The following is a 19,710-nucleotide window of genomic DNA, read 5'->3' on the forward strand; positions in this document are numbered from 1 at the left end:
TGGTGGCCTCTTGGCAGGGGGATTGCTCCTTGTTTGCTGTTACCTCGACCACTGCCCGCCCCCCCCCCCGCCCCCATCTCATCTCCCTCACCCCCCCCCCCCCCCCCCCCCCCCTCGAACAGTCAGCCTCCACCCCTGCCTACACCCGCCTCCCACAGACACACACACACAAACACGTTATCAACACACAATCCTACCCCATCACCCCCACCCCCACTCACACACACAAACAAACAAACAAACAAACACACACATAACCACTATTGCAAATCTGCTCATGCATTACCCATCAGACCTTGCAACGCAACACTGTTTATTTTATTCCTGTGACGCACACGTTCAATAAACTTTAAACATTGATGAAACACACAGTTTGCCCACACCGTGATTAGTTCCGGGGGAAGACCTAATCGCTCGCACTGGAATCGATGATGTATTCAGGAAGTGAGACACACCGTGAGAAAGAGTGCGACGCATGAAGGGAACACACACGCGCGCGCGCAGACACGCAGTCAGCAGCAGTGGGGGTCATTAGCTTTGAGTTTCCGTTATTGGTGTGTGTGATGCCGAGCGTGGCGGCTGGGCGAGAGCTGGTTAGTCGGGCTAGCGTCACGCGCATCGGGCCATACCTTTCTATTACCGCCGCGGCCCAGTTGGCTAGCCACCAGCCTCCTTCTCCACACACGCAGGCACGCACACACACACACACACACACACACACACTACCCATAACACTGTCCATCCTCTGCTTCTCTTGCACACACACACACACACACACACACACACACACACACACACACACACACACACACACACACACACACACACAATCTGTACAAAGAACACCATTAGCAAACGGAAATGAGCAATGGGGGCAGTGGACAGCATTTCACAGAGTGGGATTGCTTTGTGTTTGTTGGTGTGTGTGTGTGTGTGTGGGGGGGGGGGGGCTGACTGTATATGGGTGCATTAGACTTGCATCTCTACACACATGGAGATTGAAAATGCAGACAGTGTCATATCTACGTACACATACTAAGACTACACACACAAACACACATGAGCAATGATCTCGCACACACCCACTCTCACGCATACACACACACACACTGACACACACAGACACGCACACACACACAGAAACGTACAGACACATACACAGAAACACACAGACACATACCACACAGAGAAACACACTTACACAACACAGAAACACACACAGGACAGAGGCCATCTGCTGGTGAAGAGCCGGTGGCTGCGGTTTGATGTTGAGTTTGTTGGGATTAGTTTTGTCCCAGCCGGGGGTCCAGATTGCTCCCTGCATCGCATACAGGATGATAAACAGCACGACGAAGTTCTCCCCCACACATTCATAGACAAACATACACTCATCTTTAAACACTGAACGATAAGAAGGACTTTATTATTCCTTATTAAATGAGGGTGTCACAGCTGGAAGTGTAGGACAGTAAAATGAAAACACAGAAAAAAAGAGAATCCACAAGGGTTCACAGCACTGACCCACACCTTCATGTTCTATTCATGTGAAACCACCACCACTCTGGTGACTGGGAGATATTCCTTCCATTTCCATCCCTGTGAACACCTATCTTCTGGGCTTTCTCCGTTTTTTTTTCCTACCTACCCGGCTGAACTCGGGGAGAAAAGTGGTGCCGGGCATCGGAGGCCAAAAGTCCCGGCGGAATAATTTCCCCGAGTGATGGGACCCTAGCACGCCGCCCCAGCTACACTCATCCCTCACTCAAATCTCCTGGGCTCCACTCTGGAACCAGGGGCGGCTCCTGTCCCCCCTGTCCCCATCAACACTGATGGGGTGGGCCTTAAAGAGAGAGTTAGAGTGCATGTCATCCGCCCGCCGCCACAGAACTGGGCCACTCTGAAGAATGGCGTCTAGACCCCGAGAATCATAGCTCATCTATTTTACAGGGGAGACTGCTCTCGGGGGGGGGGGGGGGCAGACAGAGACACACTCTGCTCCCCCTCCCTCTCTCCTCCCTCCCGCTGAAAGTTTTAGTGATGCTTTGCAGCAGGGGAGTCATTCTGGGATGCTGTGCCATGAAATCGTAATGGGAACAGCGATCGCCCGAGGAATTTACAAGGTTCTTAAGCCTTGTCCCCCCCCCCCCCCCTCTCCCCCCCCAACCCCCACCTGCTACTGTTAGCCAATAGCTGAACACTGAATAAACATGTGGTGTGTCGGGCGACGGTGCGTTCCCGTCGCTTTGTATTTCTTGTTCCTGCTGTTTGCGTCGAGTCAATTGCTGCGCTGTTGTGTTTACGCGCTGCAGTTTGTGGTCGATTAGGCAGTGCCTCCAGGATTTCGCGGGCCTTTTTTGAGATTGTTACGGCCTAAAATGCCTGATGTTGCGGTGCGCTTTTCCCAAAAGTTGCGATGCAAGTTGCGTTGTTTTTTAGGTTTTTGTTTGCGATTACAGTGCGAGAGGAAGTGAAAGTTGCGATGAAAGTGACGCATTTTGAGAGGCGCACGTCAGTCCCTTGAGGTGGACGCAACGGGTCCGTAAACCCCCTTGCGTTGCGTAAACGTGGAACCATAACTAAGCCTTCACACTGACGATAACCTCCCTTGTCTCCCCTCTCTCTCCCCCCCCCCCCCCCCCAGTGCCCGGGCCGCCCTACCTGTCTGTGGCCCAGGACTCTGAGACGTCAGCGGTGGTCCGCTGGGACCCGCCGGACCTCCTCAACGGCATGGACCTGCAGGGCTACCGCCTGCAGTTCGGCCGCAAGGACCTTGCCCCGCTGGCCACGCTGGAGTTCGACCCCCAGGAGCACCACTACTCCGTGGGCAGCATCCACCGTGGCACCACCTACCTCTTTAAGATCTCCGCCAAGAGCCGGGGGGGCTTCGGCGAGGAGGCGGCGGTGGAGCTCAGCGTGCCCGAAAACACGCCGGGCGGCTACCCGCACATCAACGCCCCGTCCAACGTGACCTGCTGCTCGGCGCAGCTGTCCTGGGCGCCGCCCGTGCTGGCGGAGAGGAACGGCGCCATCACGGAGTACACCCTGGCCTACAAGGAGGCGGGCTCCGGGGCACCCCCCCGCGAGCTGCGCCTGGCCCCCGGCCTGTCCAGCTTTGTGCTCAACAGCCTCAAGCCGGACTCGGCGTACGATGTGAAAATACGAGCGCACACCAGTGTAGGTCCCGGGCCCTACAGCCCGCCGATCCAGTATCGCACAGTGGCCTTTGAGCCCACAGGTAGGGTTTCTATCGCCATCCGACCAGGGAGGGGTGTTTTTTTTTAGTTTTTACTGGAAGAGGTCTTACCGAGTAGACGTAGATACACAGAACCGGCAACAACAACCGCAACCAAAACGGGGAAAAAAAAACCCTCCCACCTCCCCTTCTCCCTCCTTCAACCACCTTCACTTCTTCTTCACTAAAGATTGCGATTTTAATCCTGTTTGCTGTGGAAAACTCACTTCACTAACCCCCAAACAAGGTAAAAAATGCAAGTCGGTAGGGTACAGCCAGGTCAGTTTGAGGGAAGCGGGGCGGACCCCCTCCTCTCCCAGATCCAAAGGTAAGTGCTCGTTTTGGGTGAGACACACGCCCGTTGGGTGAGACACGCGCCCGTCGGCCGTCCCTGCAGCCCTAAGCACGCTCACGTCACTCCGCACGTCCAAAGGTAGGATGACCGTCACGCCCCCCGGTGAAGGACCTCTTTTCTAGAAGGATGCTAGAGAGGAGATTTCTTGGTTCTTCCTTTCTTCTTTTCTTTTCTTTGCTTCAGGCTTCTGAGTTTTTTCTTTTTTGAGATAACCCCCCCCCCCCCACCCTGTTTGCCACTTAAACCACCACCTCCCCCCCCCCCCCTCCCACACTAACTCTACCCCCTCCCTGTGTCCCGTTGTTGGGACGGTTTGCGGCATGGCATCCCCCCAGATGCACTGCTGAGGTCCGCTGGCATGCTGTGTTTTGGGTCTGTCTTCTGCGTGGTGCCTGGCAGCGCGTTGGACAGTGCCAACCCAGCCTCGCGCGACAGAGAGAGAGAGAGAGAGATACCTCAGGGGTTGTGTTTTATTCGGGCCTCCATTGTGGTTGGTTCTTCTGGTTCAAACGGATCGAGTGTCTTGAGGGTTTTTCAAGAGATGGGTTGGCACTCCCCACATCGGCTCGCCAGGCGACCCCACCCCCCCCCCCCCCCCCCCCCCGTTGCCCCGTGGGTCTGTTGTTCATGAGTCTCTCGTGCTGTGTGTCTTAACCAATCAGGGTTGCCCTCGTCACAGCCAATCACGTGTCACTGACCACTCACTGTCCCCCACTCAGGAGGTGGAAACTTTTTGCAGGAGATCGGCGACTGTTTGACTTTTAACGAATTGCTCATTTTCTCCCCCGATTTTTCTTATTTTTGCTTTTGCCCTCCACTCCTGTGTCCTAAAGTTGTGCCGTCTGTACTTTTCGCCAGATGTTCCAAAGAACTTCACGGTCAGGTGGGCCACCAAAACCACAGTGATGGTGGCGTGGAAGTTTTCTGAGAGCAGGTCTCCGTACAAATGCACAGTAAGTAGCAGAGCCCGGGAAGATTGGACGTGACAGGGGGATGAATTATAGATGTTATGACGGCTTCAGAGTTCGCTTTATTCCTGGTTCCATTTCAACCTCCTCCTGACATCACCACAGAGAAATAAAGTGGGAACCGCAGATGGTGGGGGGGGGGGGGGGGTGGCTGGAGGTATTTTAAACAGTCAGAACACACAATGTATGCCCAATTTAAGATTAGGAGGGAGAAGAGGGTGTCACAGAAGAAAGGACAGGCTGATCATATGGATAACGTATGCTCCTATTTACCCTTGTTCCTTCCTTTTTTGTGTTTTATTTCTCAATCAAAGCTGTCAATTTACCTTTCAAAATATGTGTCTGTCCAGATTCTCAATCATTCCACCTGTCCTTCAAACGACCATCTCTCATTCCCCATAACCTTTCCCTTGTATTCATACATAGAGATGGATGGATTGATGGATTGATAGATGGGTAAAGAGTAGTGCAAGTCTGTCGTACTGTGGTCCAATTCCGGGAATCGGTTCACCTCTGTTGTTAACACTCCTTGCGAAACCAATTCCTGATCGTCGCAACCATCTGTGATTTATTTCTGCCTCTACATTTCCATTCCTCTGCATCCATTGTATGCAGACACATGTGATGCATCCCATCCTGTACATCCAGTACTTGCTGCTGTGGCACCTGAATCTCCCTTCTGGGGATCAATACACACCAGCCTTATCTCACGGCCCACGCCTGCCCCCTCTCCCCCCCTCACCCCCTCCAGATCGAGTACAGCCGGCAGAAGATGGACATCGACGCCCGGCAGCTGAAGGCGCTGGTCTTGGGCCTGAGACCCAACAGCACCTACGAGTTCCGGGTCACCTGCATGGAGCGGTCGGACGGGGGCACGCGGCACCGCGTGGCTGCCAGGACGGCGCCCCTGGTGCTGGACAAGAAGCCCAGGCTGGAGATCGACGTGGACCCCGACAGTGCCCTCACCATCTCATTCCCCCCTGTGGAGAGCAAGGACATCAAGTGGGTGGCGTTGGCTCTCGTGATGTGGACTCGTCTCCGTGTCTGTTTCTGTCCTTGTGTCTGTCTGCTTGTGTGTCTGTGTGGGTTTGTCCGGCTGTCCGTGTGGGTCTGTCCGTGTGTGTGTGTTGGTCCCCGATTATCTTTTTTGTAAACTTTCGTTTTGGTAGGAAATTATCCAGAATGTTAGAATTGATCTTGTCTGTCTGTCTGTCTGTCTGTCTGTCTGTCTGTCTGTCTGTCTGTCTGTCCCCAATTTCTCTTTTTTGGAAACATTGGTTTTGGGTTGCAAAAATAAGAAATATTAGAATGTATCTTCTAAACTCTGTAGATGTCCAATTAACATACAATTGATTATCTGTACATTTCAACGTAATAAAGATAAAAGTAAGTTGGTCTAATAACTGTTGCCCGGTGTGTACTTTCCTGTGTACAGGAACTTCTACTTGGTGGCCGTGCCGCTGAAGCGGACCACCGGGACGGTGAAGAACCTGAAGACCCCGGACGAGATGGACATGGATGAGGTAACCATGGAGACCCCCAACAATAGGAAGCGCTAGCACCCCTATTGCCTGTAGTCCCTTCTCCCCCCTTCCCTCTCTATCTTTGTATCCTAATTACTATTTTGATATTTACTCTTCTCCACTGATGGGAATTTATTACCGTAGGTTATTTACTATTAGTTATTTTACTATTCACCATGGCTGGGAATTTATTAAGCTATTTACTATTTGGTCATTTTCCAATCGCCGCTGGCAAGACTTTTTTTTTGTTATTTACTCTTTAGTCATTTAGCAGATGCTTGCATCTAAACCTTGCAGTGGATAAGTAGGTAGGTATGAGCCCAAAGGTAGACTGCTGACACTGGGGATCGAACCCAGTGCCTTTGGCCCTAGCCACTGAACTACAACCCTGCCGCCGCCTTTATGCACATCATGCGTTCTCGTGTTTCTCCAGACGCTTGGCGAATTAGCCAATATAAATCTGGCTTTGTGAGAATTACGCGCACTCTAGGCTGATTATCGCTGAGCACAGGGGAAAGAAGGGGCTTTAGTTCAGGTTGGTAATTTAGAACGGGGAAAGCTGTAGTGGTGCCAAGGCCACGCCCACACCATCCCAGATTGGCTTACAAATGAACGCACTTGAACATATTTATATTTCAGGGGGTTTACGTCTAAGAAACAACACACACGCACACACACACGACCACGCAGTCGGCCTACGCCTTTCCCACAGCGATGAAGGTCAAACCGAGCCACCGATCCGCCGGCATCCTCTCCTATTGGATTGAGGATCAGCCCCATCTTCCTGTCTGCACATCCTTAATCAATCGTACCAAGGGGGGAAAGGTGGTAGTGGTGCTGTCTGATTAGCAGACAGCGAGACAACTCCAGAAGCATGTTGAGCATCTCAGTCAGTACACACACACCCACCTGGAGGGCTGGAGGAAGGGTTGGAGGAGGCTTGTTACACACCCACAGTGTTTGGTTTTACCCGACGCGCATGAAAAGTTTTCAATTATACTTTTGCAAAGTAAGGAAGGATGAGGCAGGAGATTGGGGTAACGCTGGGTGAACTTAATGGATTTAATGACTGGATGAGTGGATGGATAGCTTTGACTCCGGGAACAAAACAGAATCATCAAAGTGAGAATGAAATCTAAAAGGGGAGTAAATGGATTTGTGCGGCTTATTTACCTGTCTGGTGGCGTCAAACTGTTGTTCTTTCTGCCTGGAAATCAAAGCGGTAGATTGCTCGTTATTATATTTTTCCAATGGTTGTTGTTTTCCTTGACAAATGTCCCCGCTGTTTATGATCGTTTCTGCCTCGGTGCTGTTTAACTTAAAGGTAGATAGCCGCACTGGATGAAATTAAGTCAGTAATAAACTAATGAATGGGAGGGGAAGTTGGTAGACTTTAATCTTTCAATATTTGAGACCAAAGCTGTCTAGTTTCACTTTCTTCTAGTAGTGTTTTTTCTTTTTTTTTTTTACTATCTTCGACTCATTATCGCTAGCTCACAGTATATCTGATTCTCGTTGTGTGTGGCCTTACCCTTGTCGTTCACTTTGTATTTATTTTATCCCGAGTTTTTACACGTAAAGCACTGTATGAATAACGTTGGATGTATCGAACAGACTTGAACCCTGCACACTCCTCTGTCTCCAGCTTCTCCGGGAGGTGATCCCGAGACACCGGTCGCGGCGGCAGCTAGCCCAGCAGGACCAGAGGAAGCCCTACGTTATGGCGTGCTTCCGGCATCTTCCGACCAGCTACATGGTCGGCTCGGAGCACCGCCACAGCAGCTGTGAGAACAAGCCCCTCGAGCCGGGACAGGAGTACGTCTTCTTCCTGCTGGCCGAGCTCAACACCACCTCGGGGGTGAGTCCACTGCTGTGCTGTTCACACTTGGGAATCGCTTCGTTTGGATGCGGCCCGGTTCGATCGAGGTGTCATTTGTTTGGATATGCAATCGGAGCGTTCTTTCGATAAGAGTCGTCAAATCTGAGAGATATTTTCCGCTAGCTCAGTTCTGCGACTCAAAGTTGACATTCTGCTGTGACTCCGTCCCGAAAGATGTTTTATCAAATCTATATAATACATTGAGGTTATTAATGTAATTAATGTAATAATTAAGAAATATAAAAAAATAAAAGAAAATTGCAAAGGGTGATCAAAGAAATGGCCGCCGTTGACTTCTATTGTTGTCTTTGTTGTTTTTCCAGAAAATGTTTGCAACCAGCCCGTACACGGACACGGTGCTGACCCCGGAGGTCGTGGACGTGCGGCAGGTGGAGACGGGCGCCGATGGCCTCATCTGGGTGGTGGGCCCCGTGCTGGCCGTGGTCTTCATCATCTGCATCGTCATCGCCATCCTCCTCTACAAGAAGTGAGTCGGCGGATGCAAACGCAAAGGCGGCCATTTTGCAGGTTTTTGACCCTGTACATTGGGTCGTGCTTTTGACACTGTAAAATAGACGATGGTTGAAGTATACCAATGATATACCAACGATCGACTTTGTAAGTTATGTGAAGGTGGCTTGACACTGTAAAATACAATGTAAAAATGCTTACACTTGTATAATACAGCGTCAGTGTGCTGTGTTGCATGCTTGAAAAGATGCATGGTGACAAGAATAGAAATCTATGAACCAGGCGGTTCTAATCATCAAACTATTGGGAATCAAACCCCTGGCCCAAGCAGTCGATGTTAGTGCCTTGCTCAATCCATTGGACCGATCAATGAATGGATACCTTAGAACCTGTTATTTACGTTCTTTGCTTGGGTATGGATTGTGGATTCAATATCATCGAATGTTAGGGAGCTCGTTGACCCCGGAGTTCATTTTAATTAATCAGCATGAAATCAGCACGTTGAGGAATCATTCCCAGCAAAAACAATTTCAATTTTTCAAATTGTTTTGTATCCCATCCATGAATTATTAACACGGTTCAATTAAGTTCGTTCCCGAATACAGTTTTCATCTTTAGGATTTTTTTTTGTAGAAAAAAACCCTTGCATGACTCTTTCTGTGAAGAGAAAATAAGGTCCAACTCAAAGTGAGAAGGGTTAATTAAAAAAATGATCCCTTCATTGGTTGCACTAATTCAAATAAATAGGACAAACATGTATCTCTACCTAATAAGAGATGAATGGCTTTGGTAAGATTTGATTTTGTTTTGTTTCTCCCTGAAGCACGAAAGAGAAAAGAGAGACATAAAGAGAGACAAAAAGAGAGACGAGATTCACTGAGAACCTTCAGATACAGCTCAACATAAAGGAACTCGCCATTGGATCAGAGTTGAACCACTGCGTACAGCATAGGACTAGATGCTGCTACTGGATGAAAGAGCTTTAGCTTCAATTAGCTATTTATTTCCATGGAATCACCTTATTCTCTCTTATCGATGTCCCCGATAGTGCAGCTGTTGTAAAACACAGCTGAGGGTTGCGGAGATCACTGAAACCACCTCGTAGAATTACACAGCTGCTCCCCATAACAGGAAGTCTGATCCGAATCAAACCCCAGCCAGAGTCCCCCTCTGAAGGCTTCAGAGGGGAAGGCTTTCGGGGCTATCTCCCGGCTCACTCCAGGTTGTCAGCCTTGCAAGCCCGCAGGGTCGATCCCGGGGGAAGGAGAGACAGGCACATGTCGTGTACTGAGTACCAGAGCGACTGACTACATCCCGTCGTCAGTCAGTTAGCCAATCAGTCAGCCACCCTGCCCAGCCAGACAGGGAAATAGACTTTGTGATCAGGGCTGGAGCTGTGAAGACGAACAGGAGTTCAGCGCGCTGCTATCAGATGAACCCCTGCTGTCTGACCTTGCCTTACCTCTGTCGGGTAGAGAGAGTAACATCTCTCCTTGGATCTCTCTCTTCTCTCTCTCTCTCTCGCTCTCTCTCTCTCTCTTTTTCCTCCCATTTATCTCCCCATCTCTCCCTGGTGAATAGTCTCTCCCAGGCCTGCCCTTGGCCCTAACCCCCCCCCCCCCCTCCCCCCCCCGCCCACTACCGCTACAACCTCCTCACTACCACAGCCCCGCCAATCACACACACACACACACACACACACATACATACGCAGACACACACGTACACAGACACAGACACGCATATACGCACAGCCAGAGGCGAAAAGCTCAGCATCAAATAACACGCACACTTAAACTTGCTCACACACACTCAGAAGCAGTATAAACCCCCGTGCACCCCCACACGTACACGGACACACACGCACACGCAATTATAGGCCAATGACCGGTTTCCGCCTCATCGGTAATCTCCCCCTCTGTGTTGAACGATTGTCCCACGTGTGTCCACACGCATACGCTTACACAACCACGCACCCACGTGGGATTGTGCACGCTGATGATGGTGTCATGGCGGTTGTGGGGGCAGCGGAGGACTCTGTGCATATCAAACTGTTCTCTATTGATCGCTCTCTCTCACCGCTCCCTCTCTCTCTCTCTCTCCCTGTGTGTGGTGCTCCCTCTCCCTCCCCCCACCCTGTCCCTGTGTGTATTTGATTCTTATTGCTCTCTCTGGAAACAGCAAGCCCGACAGGTAAGTGTTCAGCCACCCCTCGAACTGCCATTTCTCTGAGAGACAGAGCGAAACTGTCTCAGCATCACAGACACTTTTAATGAGCGGTGGGAATGTCAAGGTCGCGGTAGGGGTGTCACTGTCGTGTGTGTGTGTGTGTGTGTGTGTGTGTGTGTGTGTGTGTGTGTGTGTGTGTGTGTGTGTGTGTGTGTGTGTGTGTGTGTGTGTGTGTGTGTGTGTGTGTGTGTGTGTGTGTGCGCGAACACGTACCTAGATTGGGCTACAAGATATTCTCTAAAAAGAGTATATCGGAGGAATATACGTGTGTACTTTTAGGCTATACTTCTTGAGTTGAAGGTTTAAGGAAGTCGATTTTCTCTGCAGCTGTCAACGCACAGGACTGCGTTGGTTCGAGCTCACCAAACAATAAGTGAACCGTCATCGCAATGAATGAAAAAAAACACACATTCTTATCTTCCATTTTCTCCTCCTCCCCCCACCCCCCTCCCATCCCCCTCGCTAGCCGCAAGAGAAAAGAGGCAGAGCCACGGACCAAGTGTATGCTCAACAACGCTGACATCACCCCTCACCACCCCACCGACCCCGTGGAGATGAGACGCATCAACTACCAGACGCCAGGTAACGGAGCCCCTGACCGACCAATCAGATGGCGGCTCTTATGGCCATGCCATAAGAGGATACCAAATAAAACATGTGTCTGAATATATCTTACAGTAAAACAAATAATGTTTTTCCATTTTCTTTATTTTTTGTTATTCAATTATAAATAGTCAATTATAATTTTAATTATTATTAGTATTGATATTATTATTAAATTGTACTAATCATAATATACATGAATAAATTATCTAATGTTCAGTCAAATGCTTAATCAGTAAGTTTAATCAGTTTTCTCTGAATTTGTGTTTTATGTGTTGTTGTTTTTTTCTATTATCATAGTTTTTTTTGTCCAGGAAAGGGAGAAAAATATTGTTTATAATCCTAACGAGAGAAAATCTAATTAAGGGGAGAAACATAGCGCTTGATTACGCTATTTAAAATAGCGCTTGATTGAGCTATTTTTATGATATTACGACTGATTAAGGAGGGAATCTATACACCCAGACCTTGTGGGCTCAAAGCTGGGCTAATTCAGTGTTCTCATTGTGTATACCTTACTCAATGACACACAGACACACACTGTGCTCTACACCATATACAGTGGGATTTTACACTGGCTTCAAACTGCACAGGGTTTGTTAAACTCAATGCAAATGGTTGAAAGTAACCATGGGGATATTCAAATCAGTTCCATTGGTTAGTTTTCTTTGTTTTTTTTACCCCAAAACAAGTGTGAGATTAATCTTTTTTGATGAAGTGAATATGGTACATGATTACCCACGTGTGTAAAGACTTTACAGTGTCTCACGCACACCCACAAAGAAACGCACATTATCGCACATTTCCCATCTATTTCCGCGCCACTCTGCTAAACATCCACCCACACAGTGATTTATCTTAGCACGATATCAATCCTCCAATACTGTGGTGCTCCCATACAAGATATCCGTTGTAGCGCCGCAAATCATCTCACTTTGTCAAGGTAGATCGTCTCCACGTATCTACCATCCCATGAGATCCCCACACCTGTGCTTTCTTTCTTTAATTACCCACTCACTAAGCCGTTCAATCTTTCGCCGTGAAAGATTGAACCACCTCACGGTTATCTGTTCAGCCTCATTCCGTTTTTTTCCGCAAACTGCCTCAAGGCTTCTTAATATTTTTTGCTCTGTTCTCAAACTCTTCTCCAAACCAAAGGCCCCAGTGGTGCTGAGAGCTCCTCAATCCATGACTCTTAATCTATGTCTCCTCCAGCCTCACTGCTCACTGCCTGTGTTACCTATGGGGGCCCCGGTCTTTGGTGTCGTTGGCTGGCGACATGATGACCGCGGTCCCCTTTCCTCTCCTAACACCCACCTTCTGACACACCATTCTTCTTTCGAGTTTTTCTCAGAAGACTCTTCATCCAAAGTGAACTGACCGTGATGTTGAGTTAAATTTGTTTCAGGGTACTTGTCATTAACGAGCAGGTATCCTGAGCAAGGCATCTTGTTTTGGAATGCCTACAGGTTGATTGTGTGCACGGGGATTCGCACCAAGAACCTTCTGACTGGGAGTCCAACACCCTAGCCACTAGACTAGCCTGCCCCCCCCTTTGAAATCCTGATCCCCCTTTTTCAGCGGCTCTCCATCCTCCAACCTGCCCCTAGATATCCACCGTTTTATGTTTCAATACACTGTTTAATCTCGGGCCCCTGTTCCTGTCCGGGGGCCGGCGCCCGGGCCCCTAATACCGAGGGGAATCAATTCCCTTTTCTTTTCTCCTGGTCCGGTTCCTGGAGATACACGGCCCACGGCCCCAGACCCACACTTACCTCGCACGCGAGAAACACATTTATACATACGGTGCGTACGGACGCAGCAAATTGAGCCGCTTCCATTTGCTGCCCGGCTATTTACCTGGGTCAATCCTCACTCTTATCTCAGCTTTCTTTTCAGTGACGACTAGAGAAGCTTTAATTGCTTTTTTTTCTCCTCCATTTGTCTCGCGGACTCCCAGTGCTCCTTGCCCTTCTTCCCCCTCCTTGCCTATACTTCCCCCTCCTTAAATTATAGATAACCATTTTGCGCACACCCGGGCGTTCACGCAGTGATATCCCACAAACACGCTTTTCTTTTTTCGGATTCAATATAAAAAGCGCCCCCTGATCCCTTGTTCTACAGGAGTGAAGAATGTAGTGTAACGCCATTATCTCTGCATCCCTGAGACTTTAATTCCAACCGACATTCGGTTTGTCTAATTAAGCGGGACACGAGCGTTCGCGAACAAGCCCATTAGCTAATGGCTAATGGCGGGCCGACGTTCAAACGCACGCAACCCCCTACCCCCCCAGCCCAGCCCAGCCCAGCCAAGCGCACGTCAAGCCAGGCCACAGGCGATCGCTTGACCCCCCCTCATCCCCCAAACCCCCCCCCCCCCCCCCCCCCCCCCCCCCCCTCCCCCGGAGGGGAGCTAACAGCGTCTGTGTTCGCTTAAAGTCGAGGGCTACATGGCGTGGAGAAAATATAGCTTAAACGTCGTTCTCCGTGCGCTCGTTTGTCTGTTTTCAGTCAGTTAGCTGCTAAAGCCCCACCCCCCGACCCGGTAATGTTTCTCCCTGGTTCCTCAGGGTGCCAAGGGCTTGTCTCTCCGTCTTCATGCCATTATCTTTATTGGTTCCCCGGGTTAAATTTGCGATGGGGGCCAAACTAATGAAGCACAGACAAGGCTGATATCTACAGCCTGGCTACGGTAAGACCCCCAGCCCCTCCAGCCGTAATTACTCTCTCTCTCTCTCTCTCTCTCTCTCTCTCTCTCTCTCTCTCTCTCTCTCTCTCTCTCTCTCCCTCTCCCTCTCCCCCTCTCTCTCTCTCTCCCTCATAAATATCCTGCTGCCTTTTTAGTTGAGGGTTTGATTTGCGTTGACTTTAACCAGAACGCCTCGGATGACAACAACGGAAGATTCCGAACCGTTGACGTCTCGTTCTCAGTGCAGAGATATGTACAGTGAAACATCAATAGGGTATCGGATACCAGCCCACGTCAAGACAACTGCGCGCCCCTCTTCCATGGCTGTACACAATCCTCCGTGACCCACATACACATGCCAGGTTAAAGTACTCTCTGGAATTGGACAGCTTGATTTTTTGACAATGGCTTCCTTCCAGTCTGAATGTTTCTCTCTCTCTCTCTCTCTCTCTCTCTACCTTCCCTCTCTTTCATTCCTCCTTCCCTGTCTGGTCGTACCGTCTGGAGGCCTGCGCCACAAGTGGTGCACACATGCAGGTTTGGCTAATCCTGCTGTATTCCTGATCCACCTGCTGTGAAGCACTGAAGTAGGAGGGCTGAGCCAAATCGCACGATGCGTCTGATACCGGCTGAGTAGTCATACCTCGATGCTAATGACTCAAGTGCAGATGGATGACTAACAGCATTCGGCAGGATTCTCTTCCTGAAACCAGAAGTCCCAATTCTCCGACAGCCGTCCCTTGTCCCAGTGCTGTTCGGGACTTTTTATCCGAAAGATAAACCGTTTTGTATTGTTTGTCACAGCAGGAGTTCAAAGCAGAATCCCCGCTTCTTAATATCTGTATTCCCTCGTCTTACTTCCTATGTAGCCCCCTGTCCCTGCTCTTATCAGGCAGCTGGGATTCGTTCGAACGCTGTAAAGCCTGGTCTGGGTTCACAATGACCTTGGCGTTTGTTTGGCTCTTACTATTGGCTAAACACAAGATTCTGGGAACCGGCATGTGACTAACGCATCGCTCACCTGTTGCATTTACACCTGGCTCACCCATTGTCGTTCAGGGCCGTTCAGAGTCACATGTATCAACAGGAAACACACGCCGTCCTTCGTCTCCTCCTCCTCCTCCGTTCCTCTTTCTTCTCCTTCTGTCCCCAGGGCATCCGACCCCCCCCCCCCCCCCCCCCCCCAAGCGCGGCGGGAGCCAATCGATTCTCATATCTCAGATCTCTGTGACGGGAACGCTGAGCGAAAACCGGGGGTAGACGAGGTCGTTCCTTGATGGAATCTGGACATGGGATTGGTTCCTGGAGGGGTGAACCGCTGGGGTTTGTGGGCGGGGCCAGGAGGGGCGGGGATGTTTGCCCTACTTTTAAACCCCCCTTCGACCAACCGGCGTGCATAGAGCAGGCCCCGCCTCCCGAGTTGTGTCACGGGGGCCGTGGTGGAACTATGTGCGTGTGTATGTAAAAATTTTACATTGCCTTTTCTGTTGGCCTTCCCCCTCATCTTGAACTCCTTTCTATCCCCCTGTGTTGCTGTTTTTCACAGATTCTGGTCTAAGCAGTCCTCAGAGTGAAGCCGATATTATGGATGAAAGTTAGTCGATACATTCTGTTTCTCTGCTTGTCTTTGATTTTTTTTCTCTTTTTTTTTTGTTGCTGGTTCTGCTTGGTACCATTTAAACACACAACAATTGACATCTGTGGTTTTTGATTTATGTGTATTGATTTGATTCCCCCTCCCCCTCCCCCACCCCCACCCCCACACATGACGGAGCTATGTTTTTTGCACACTAACCGCCTTGTATTCCCCGTTGGCCTCCACCAGTAACCTGCGCTGACATGGTTCTTTTTTGTTTGTTTAATTTGCTCTTCACATGGCGGTTTGAACATCCATCACGGTTTTGGTGTGGGCTGTCGGCTTGGCATTAATCACGGCGCGCGCAAAGATAACTTGTAACGATCACTTCTGCTGAGGGAGGGAGAGAGAAAGAGAGAGACGGAGAGATGTGTTTGATTTTTTTTGTCTTGAAACACAACGTCAATCTCTGCTCTTTAATATCGCCTTACTCCTCTTCCTCGCTCTCACAACCACCCCTCCCCACGCTTGCCCTCCACCTCCTCCTCCTCCTCCTCCTCCTCCACTAACGGAGGGTCATCACTGTGTGCACAGAGATAACCGGTAGAACTAATTAAAGGCGGCCATATTCATTCTCCTGTTCATCTTCTTTCCCGTTCACCATAAGCCAAAACAAAGGAAATGTTTCAAAAGTCTAGCATTCTTTCTCTCAGCCCGGAGGAAACACAAAAGAGTTTTCCTTTTGTTTTCTACAGAAATGCAGTCGCTGGTGAACAGAGACATTTTTGGAGAGCGGTGGTGGAGGTTATCAGAAAAACTGCTTTTGATCAAAACTCACAGCAGACGGGGGTACAGTGGAGGAGTGTCGTTAGTTGGGTGTTTTCTGTCCTCACTTGAAGTAGAGCTCAATATAATAGACAAGACACAGATTGGAGTAGGAGGTGGGAAGGGGGTGTTGAAAGGAAAGAAAGAGAGCTGGGTGGTGGTGGTGGGGGTGTGGGGTCATCAGGAACAACAACAGGGTGTCCTTGAATGACTTTGCGTTAGGAATCGAATCTCCTCTTCTGAACACGTCGTGTACTGTACTGCACAGCCAACCAGCCCTGAAAGAAAATTGCCTGCGATCAATCCAGTTGTATCTGGCAGCTCTGGAAAAAAAACACCACCAACCTGCAACATGAAAGGCCGAGAGGAGGGAAGATTAACAAACAAAACAAACCAAACTATGCAGTCCATCCTCCCTGCTATATGTGTGTGCTCAAATTCTGACTTGGGGATGAAATAAATTGTTCATAACCTTGCTAAGCTATAAACCATATGGATTTTGTTGAAGTAAGATCTTGGATATATAGATACATCATTCTGGGACTATAGTGTTGAGACCACATTTATGTAGCTGTAAAACCTCCCTATTGGCTCACGTCTTTTTAGGATTATAAGAGACATTTAGTATTTGAGTGTGTTTTAAATCTGACAATTTGACACGATTTTAACACAATTGGCTGCAGGATTATTTTCAAACAGAAAGTACCATCAAAGAAGATGAACCTCACACACACGCATACATACCTAACAACACAAACACGCATACCTAGCAACACATATACACCCACACGCATACCTATTACCTAACAACACACAGACACATATCTTACGACACACAAAACGCTTTGATCTCCCCTCAAACCAACCCTGTGAAACCTCCTTATCTTTCTGAAAGTAAATAATCCGACAAGCAACTGTAATTTACGATTCTCTTTTGATTTGCCTGACACTCGCCTCGCGAACCCCAGCACCATGAGTGATTATTGGGGGGACGTCTTGCTCTGTTTCCATGGAGACCCCCTGCCTCCATTGGCTCACTGCAACATAATCACTAGACAAGCAGCCTTGTCCAAACACATTCATATCTGTCTCGTCTTCGCCCAATTCCGTGGATAGGGTTTAATAATTAATTATTTATTCAGATCATTTATGATAATTCAATTGATAAAATAAATGTAGAATTAAAAATCATGCAAATTCGGCAATCCCTCCGCGGCAATTTCTTCATGTGGCACAGCAGTCCACGGGCATTTCAGATCCTCTTCCGTTTGCACATCAGTCTTGGCTAACTCGGCGTAATTAGCACCTATTACATTCTTATTTTGGTGTAACCGAAATTACCATAGCGTACCAATTTGACATTCATCCGGGAACGTTTGATCCTCTCTCCGGAGAATTAAGACAAAAATGTCTCCCTCTCCCTTTTAACATTCAGGGGCCGCGGGCTGTCAGACCGCAAAAGGGGGAAATTGAGGATGGTTAATGTGATCATGTCTATTCTTAACGGTCAATTAAACCCCAGAACGAAGATTTTCTGATGAAGGGGGGGGGGGGGGGGGTTTGGGGGCATCAACATTCCCCTTTTGACTTGACCTAAACATTGGGCAAAAAGAAAAGTATTCATGCCAAGAAAACATGGCAGCTAAAAATACAAATACTTAAAATAGGAAAGCCGGCTTGCTAAAAATACGAAAGCGCTAAATTGTGTTGATCCCATGCATGGCTGCTGTGAGGCCAAGTCGTATGGTTGTCCTATATTCCATTACATGGCTGTGACTTTATGCTGCTAAGTGGATTAGCAGGCCTGGCTAAAGTAGCGTGATGATAATACTCTGCTACAGCAGCAGCCGAGCGCACACTGGTCTCCGGAGGGAGGGACAGCGGAATTGGCCAACCGGCGAAATGAATGCCGTTCACCAACTAACAAATATGATGTTTTACAAACTGATAGATTTGAAGCCATTTACAACCCGAATCAAAAACGAATTCAACTGACAAAGCTCATTCACGTATTTGTAACCAGATGGGTTCGGGTTTTTCATGCGCGCTGCTAGGTTTTCCTGCCAAATTTGAAGGTTTAGCTATTGTTAGCGAGCGTGACAGCTAGACTGAGGTAGAAGTACGGTTGGCTAACAGGTGTTACCCTAGCATTACGCTTGCTTTGCCTTGGCACCAGGGTTTGGATGGAGCCGCCGACTGTATTGCTAAGCATCACTCACACTTCTCATCACCAGCACACGCACACAAACCCTGTTTATCCTCCTCTGTACTCACTTTCCCAGAATCCCCCTGGGCCAGGGCTCCTCCTCAGGCTCTGCATCTCTTTAGAACGCGAACAATGCCGATTGGTTTGAGGACATGGTGCGCTGATATGCTTAGCATCCTGCGCTGTGATAACAAACGATTAGCACAGCCAAAAAGGATTAACCATCTTAATCAGCTCGCTGCATCAGCTTTGATCTCGATGTGGATGAAAGCTTTTTATTGCAGTCGATTTTTATTTTATTCATAGCGGCAGAAGGAGCCGTTTCTTCTGGTGATATTTTGACACATATCTTTGACAAAAGCAACAATAATCCATATATCTAATCTAGCGAGCCGCATTTCGATTATATGGTGCCGAGCCTCACAAGGCAGTTTTTCGTGCACAGTGCAACAAGCTTTTGATTCAAGCAGTTTAACAAGCATATCGTCGCCATGCCTCAAATAAACAAGAGACAGGTCAACATGGGGTTGCCTTTATTTCAAGTCTTTGAGCTCTGGCCTAGTCTGGTCAGTCTACCTTTACTATGTGTGTCATTGCCTTGGTACCGTTAAGACGATGTGACTGTAGTCCACTCTCCCCTCACTAGCACCGCCCTCTCCAGCTCCAAACATCCATTGCCTTGAAAAACGCCACTCACCCTTGAAAAACTCACCCTGTTGCACCGACCGCGTTAACGTTGAGAACGCAGCTTCCGGCTCTGCAAGCGTCGTCCAATCGTACTAATTCAACTCCTTTGTCCCGCCCCCCCCTCCTCCTCCTCCTCCTCCTCCTCCTCCTCTTCCTCCTGGTCTATCCCTTTACATTCTCTCACCCCCTCACCCCCCCCCTCGCTCACCCATCCAGGGATGATGAACCACCCGCCCATCCCCATCGCCGAGCTGGCTGAACACACAGAGCTGCTGAAGGCCAACGACAACCTGAAGCTCTCGCAGGAGTACGAGGTGAGACGGTGAACCAGGGGGGGGGGGGGGGGTCAAGGGTCGCGGGGGTTCAAAATGTCATCCGGGGGTCGGGAGGTCGTTGAATCGCCGGCGCCCCGGCTGTTTTCATAGTGGGGTGCACCGGGGTTTAACTCTTAATGAAAAAGCGCCCGA

The 19,710-nt window shown here is 49.2% G+C and overlaps 1 protein-coding gene across 1 annotated transcript in view; it reads left to right on the forward strand.

The window, feature by feature from the left end:
- Positions 1–19,710, forward strand: part of ptprsa (protein tyrosine phosphatase receptor type Sa) — a 170,607-nt gene that overhangs the window by 122,268 nt on the left and 28,629 nt on the right. The window contains exons 18-27 of the mRNA XM_030372990.1: positions 2,642–3,235; positions 4,446–4,540; positions 5,307–5,557; positions 5,991–6,078; positions 7,724–7,936; positions 8,281–8,444; positions 10,610–10,621; positions 11,124–11,239; positions 15,496–15,543; positions 19,460–19,557. Of these exons, the coding sequence (XP_030228850.1) occupies positions 2,642–3,235; positions 4,446–4,540; positions 5,307–5,557; positions 5,991–6,078; positions 7,724–7,936; positions 8,281–8,444; positions 10,610–10,621; positions 11,124–11,239; positions 15,496–15,543; positions 19,460–19,557 (1,679 nt within the window). The remainder of the gene's footprint in view (positions 1–2,641; positions 3,236–4,445; positions 4,541–5,306; positions 5,558–5,990; positions 6,079–7,723; positions 7,937–8,280; positions 8,445–10,609; positions 10,622–11,123; positions 11,240–15,495; positions 15,544–19,459; positions 19,558–19,710) is intronic.

Source organism: Gadus morhua, chromosome 12 (assembly GCF_902167405.1).
Source record: "Gadus morhua chromosome 12, gadMor3.0, whole genome shotgun sequence".
Taxonomy (NCBI): Eukaryota; Metazoa; Chordata; class Actinopteri; order Gadiformes; family Gadidae; genus Gadus; species Gadus morhua.